General features: G+C 34.1%; 1 protein-coding gene across 1 annotated transcript; it reads left to right on the top strand.

The window, feature by feature from the left end:
* Positions 1 to 900: 900 nt before the first annotated feature.
* On the top strand, positions 901 to 3989 carry LOC120347345 (uncharacterized). Its single transcript, XM_039417273.2, has 5 exons — positions 901 to 1084; positions 1177 to 1416; positions 1706 to 1891; positions 2127 to 2420; positions 2587 to 3989. The coding sequence occupies exons 1-5, from the start codon at positions 962 to 964 to the stop codon at positions 2764 to 2766; spliced, it is 1023 nt and encodes a 340-aa protein (XP_039273207.2). The 5' UTR covers positions 901 to 961; the 3' UTR covers positions 2767 to 3989.
* The last annotated feature ends 2011 nt before the right edge of the window (positions 3990 to 6000 follow it).

Raw genomic sequence — 6000 nt, 5'->3', positions numbered from 1 at the left:
ATTATATTGATGAATTATAACTTTTCCATTTTTTTTTTAGTTTTTATAAAGTATAATTTTATTGAAATCATTTAAAATTGCGCTAAAAATAAACTAATGGCGGTTTTCATAACATAAATTCTTAATCTGACCAAAGCGATTTTTTGGCCTATACAGTTTATTAAATGGGTGTAATATACCAGTGAAAAGATAATCTTAGTACATACTAAAGCACGAATGGTTCTTACTAGTGGCATTTATTTATTGATGTAGTACAATTTACGATACTCCCGAAGTATGTGAACCAAGATGGCAAACGCCGGAACGTAGTATGTGTACCAGGTTAAGATTAGGCCATAATTTCATTCTAATTTTCCTTATTTTAGTTCTATTACGAGTTCGGGGGCTAGCTATCTGCCTCCCGTAGTATTTATACCGTAAATTATGGCCTAACCCTAACCTGGTACACATACCACGTTCCGGTGCCCGCCATCTTGGTTCACATACTTCGGGAGTAACCAATTTACTGTATTTCACGTACGATCATATTATTGCATATCGTCAGAAAATATTAAGTTACTTGAATTTTGTTTTAAATATTTACTCGAATGATAAACAATAAATGTCTCAATCACGGTAAATTCATGTTGCAATGGCAAATTACGCAAAAAAAAATACAAAAAATTTAATGATTGCGAGCTTACCCATTTTAATTAAGATCACGCAAATATTGCTCGACCAAAGGTTACCCAAGCGTTTGCGTAAATGCCGTGAAGAGAAACGCGTCGTCCTGTCGATATTTAAAAACGAGAGAAACAATAAGAAAAAAGGCATACCGGGAATTTCTGCGTGCGTGATATGAATAATAAAGAAAAATCCCGCGCCAGACCGTTGACATATATAAGCGCATGATTTTGGAAATAGTCTCACAAAACAAGTCTCTTGAGTAGCGTTAAACTGATCTAGCATACCTAAAGCGCACATGACATTATTAGACGTATATTCGGATTTACACTCAGACGATACTACTATGGAATATACAACCGAAAAACAAGAAAGTCTTGAAGAAAGATGTCTAGCTATCAATGAACTTGACCACAATCAGGTATGTACTTTTCTATTTTAAATGCGGTGAATTAGTGGTTATTTTTGTTTCATTTCTATGTATTTTTATAAATATTCATGTTTTTATTGCAGAACAAAAAAGTGTCGGAAAAAATTCCAGTTGAAAGTTACGAGGCATCGATAACAAGTATCAATCTTGCAGAATCACAACTGGAATTACAAAGAGCAATAGCGGCGTCAAGACGTCAACACAACGCACAAACTACCTCTCGATGTCGGAAAGCCCAGTCACAAAAAATACGACTTCCCGCGTCAGATAAAAGGAAACTGTCATGCTCGGAAATTCCTCGCAGAGATGCCTCAGAAACAACGGTAAGTTAAAGCCACACGTATATAAATAGAAATAGATGTTTAAAATGCAATATGGACCTGGAACTACGCTTCCACTTGCGGGTTTTGGCACTTTATTTACGTTGCGTGCTATTCAGAGTCACACGGAAATAAGTTAAGATTACAAATAAATTTAGGGGAAATTAGAATACAAAATAAAACGTACACAGCTGTCGTTAGCATAGCGAAGTTAATATTTTCCGTTCCACCAATTGTAGCTAATTATTAATCGAAAACTCGAAGATTTATATTTTTTTTCCTCATTTGACAGGATACCTCACAACATTCTTCGAAAAGTTACCCCTCATCGTTCACATCTTCTGATGCTTGTAACGCTAGAGTTGCTCCGTCATCAAACGAAACGAACATGGATGTTTTTGAAGAATTACGACTAGCAAGAGAAACAATCGCCCGTTTAGAAAACAGAGTCGATAAATTAGAAAAAGAACGATCAGAGGTAGGTTATGGTTATGAAGTCATATACAATTAACAGTAATTAATATTTATTGTAAAATTAAAAAAAATATATATCAATCGGGAAAAGCTAAAATTGTACATAATTCAAGAAAGATTTTTGTTGCGGAAAATATTCAATCCTATTCAAAATGATACAATTTAAAAGAACTTAAAAATTGTAATTTCATTGTTCGAATAATTAATATTTTTAAAAATGATTTATAATTTTTTTCCAGTTGAGAGAAGCAAATCAGATGTGGGCACAATATGCTGCTGAATTGAAATCACAACACGTACGGGCTTTTCGAAGCGCCAGTGCCGACGACATCCGAGGTCACACTTTACCAAAAGATATTTCTGAAAGCGAGAGTTTAAATGAAGTTGTTGAAAACAGACGAAGTCACCAGGAATCTGTAATGTCTCGTAAATCGGAAGGAGATTTAGAATTATCTTGTATTCATCCGAGAGCACACAGCGATTCTCACATCTTGGAAAGTTTGCGATCGAAAGTCTCCCTACTAACCCAACAGGTTGGCAAATATTTCATTATAATATTTTATTAAAATAAAAAAAAAAGTTTTAAAATATAAACTAATATACAGTATTTCACAAAATTTGAGTTTCCAATCCGTAGTTATTGCTGCGTTCATTCATTATTTTCTGTAATTTTATTAATTGATTTTTGTTTTTTTTCAGGTAAAAATATATAAGGACGATTTCACTCTAGAAAGACGTGATCGAGTGCGGTCAGTAATGGAAGCAAAACGGTTACAAAAAGAAGTCGCAAAGTTGAAAGGAGCACTAACAAAACAAAAACAACACGCAATTAAAGAACAATTTTTAACTTGTGAAGATTTCGATTATTTGAATCATTGAAGAAATCTTGCTAGATACACGGTGAAAATCTGGTCACAGTCGCTATCGAAAAAAAAAACTATATTTGTTCCTACCCAGATTTTTTCTGTGTTCCCATGTGAATGTTTTAACATATATTTACTTTTAAACCTCGATATCTCCTGTGTAGACAAATATTTTATTTTTAGTATCACTGTAACTAAGACTTCAAATAACTAGTGTTATTATTATGAGTGTGTGATAACAATTAATTCCCCAATGTAGCAAAATTATGACAATTTATTTTGAGGAAGTATATATAAAAAGAGCTATTTTATATGTAGGACAAAACAAATTTGATATTTTGTTTAATTAATTTGCATGCTGGATATTTTAGAACTAATTTTTGCTTGCTTATTTATGCCTGTTGCAAATTTGTGCAATTGTATTTTCCTAAAAAAGACATTGCTAGTTCTGCTATTCCTCCTCGAATTTCGGTCCCTCGTGATTAAGCATTGATCACACCTATGAGGCGAGAGCTTTGATTTTGCTATTTTCTCAGTCAAGTTGCTATATTCGTTTGTTTATGAGCAGATAAACGGGGCAATCAATAATAAACAGGTAACCATGGGTATGACCAGAGAGAAAAATCACTACAAATGTCGAAAAATCAACATATTTTGTTCGTTTTTGCTAATTGGAATAATGATTTAGGTTATTTTCCCCTGTACTTGTAATATGACACGTTTTATGCGATTCTTTCTTATTTATTACTATTCCAGTTTTGTTAAATTAAATTGATGGAATTTTGAGGCAATCATATTATTCGGTGCTGCTCAATTTACGTTTTTTTAATCGTTCTATGTATAAATGAACGTTTTTCTAGTGTGAAAATTTTTGAACGTGTTTGACAATTTTCTTATTTGCTCCGGCTCCGTTTGTGTTTTATATCTCCGGACAAGCATGGTCGGGATAAGATTGTACTTATACTATTACAATTTTATCAAGTGCCATGTCTGGCTGGGGATATAGTTATTGTAATACATTATTTTGACTTTTAAGTTTTAATTGGGGAAATTTTCCACGTGTTTTAGTGACGTCATGATATCTATGCACGGAAATGTCATTTTCGAGTCATTTTTTTTCTTTATTTTAGAATTTGTAACTTTCCACCAATAGCCAGTTCTATGTTGTCATTTGGATAAATTTCCGACATATTTTATATTTGACATATAAAAAGAATAAATTAATATATTGCGATGCCATTTCTGTATCCATGTTTTTCCTGTATTAGAATGTCACCATGCAGTAGCGTGCCAGTATTGAAAGAAATAGTCCCCGTTCAATAGTCATGTATGGCGTGACTTTGAGAGACAGAACGTTACATAAGGGATCTATATGCAATTTCATTACAATTTAGGTTGTAAATGCGTGAAGTTCTGCCGTTATCAATGTATTGACGACATCGATTTTCCCGCATGACGTTCCTAATCATGTCATTGTTTTGGACATGCCAGCTAAAATTAAAACTAACGGTTGCGTTCAACTGTATTTATAAAAAATTAGGGTTTATGGTGAAATCATATGGCAAGAATTACTCAGAATTACCGGCCAAAGTCGAAATATACTCAACTGGAATGTAAATAGATACGCTATAACTCGAACCGGCTGTCTATATTGCTGTCGAATATCCTTATCGAAAATATCTATTCATCGTTTTTTAAATATTTCAGTAAAAAATAGTTCTGCGTTCCACAAATTCAGCGTGTTTGTGAGTGAAATAACAATTTTAATTTCATGAAGCGGCTCTAAAAATATTATTTTCTCGCTTCGATGGGCTAATTTGAAGTTTGAATTCTGATTTTATTATTTTATCGCCGTACTCATCACGGTAACGTCGCAAGTATTATGTAAGAAAATTTTCAGCGTCCAAATTAAAACTGACTCAGCGTTGAATGCCTCAAGAGGTTAACATTTTTGTTACATCGCGCCAACAAAATTGTTCATTTCCTTGCGGTCGGTGGTTATCGAGACATAATTAGATTCGGTTCTTTTCAATCGACCGCGGTTTAAAGATAGACGCACAAGGTGATTGTGGACTACGCGCCTCAGGCTAACGAAAATTCCGCAATTCAAGACGATCGAAATCAGCGTAAATTGCACTAAATTCGGAAACTTCCACGAAAGATATCGCCACTTTGGTCATCAAGATTTAAAGATATCAATCCGTGGGGCATTTTTATATCATAGGTCTCAATTTCGTAAATCTATTAGCGTTACTTGACAAAAAGTACCGTTGTAGCGATGTAGGCAGCGCTTCCGCACATGAAACCGATGAATATATAAAAATGTCGATAGCAATCTAAATCAATAACGCCTTAAAATGACGTCGTCAATAATACCATCCCATTTGTAAGGTGGTTGTCAGCGATATTTCAACTTGGGTGTGTGCAGTTTTTATGATGACAACTGCTATTCCTTTGGGACGAAATCAACAGCCCGATGATGAAAGTTTTTTAAATCGTACCCACGGGGAATAATTTATGACGGCAATTACATAATATCGTTTAGTAAATATCCATGCTTTGAGTAGTAATGTTTGTGTACCTGGACTGACATATGGTTTAATTAGATCCAAAAAGCTAATTTTAGACTGAAAACAACGTAAAGGCATCCTTTTTATTGACCCAAGTATGGCAATATGAATAAAGCGATAAATTGTTAGATTTTTGCTCAAAAAAGTCAGTTTAGCAAGACGCATGTGTACAAACCCAATACAATAAAATTGAATTATTTTACGTATATTTATTTTCGCATTGCAGCTTAAATTACATAGAAATACGGAAAAAACACCCCTTATGTGACATTTTTATACGTTTGACACAATGTCATTAATCACGGAAATAATATGGTGGATGCGGCGTAATTGCCAATGAATGAATGCACCATATAGCCCGGGGTCAGATATTCCATGGCGTGCGTCACTCTGTACACCATACGTAAATCACCATTACGCAAGCGGAATAGTTGCGCTGCGAAACTGAATCGCTTTGCAGAGGACGTCGAATCATTCGTTTGTAGTAATGTGTTATGCATTGTCGTTATAGAAACTACCAGAATAGTATTCTGCGTATATGGGCGTGGGATACATGTCAAAGGAATCCGAATAACGTGCACTGGAAACTTTCGAATTAACGCTGACTTGAATACAGATGAAAACAATGTAATGCCAAAAATAATCTAAAAATTTGGGAGCTTGGTCTTCTTTATTTTGTG

This window comes from Styela clava, chromosome 11, assembly GCF_964204865.1.
Source record: "Styela clava chromosome 11, kaStyClav1.hap1.2, whole genome shotgun sequence".
NCBI lineage: Eukaryota > Metazoa > Chordata > Ascidiacea > Stolidobranchia > Styelidae > Styela > Styela clava.
Note: the sequence above shows the minus strand (reverse complement) of the source record. Positions and strands in the feature narration are given on the sequence as shown.

Bases quoted from the DNA above. Each gene is read 5' to 3' on its own strand.
- LOC120347345 (XM_039417273.2), top strand. From the start codon at position 962: ATGACATTATTAGACGTATATTCGGATTTACACTCAGACGATACTACT. The intron at 1,085-1,176 runs GTATGTACTTTT...TTTTTATTGCAG, and splicing joins ATGAACTTGACCACAATCAG to AACAAAAAAGTGTCGGAAAA. The intron at 2,421-2,586 runs GTTGGCAAATAT...GTTTTTTTTCAG, and splicing joins TCTCCCTACTAACCCAACAG to GTAAAAATATATAAGGACGA.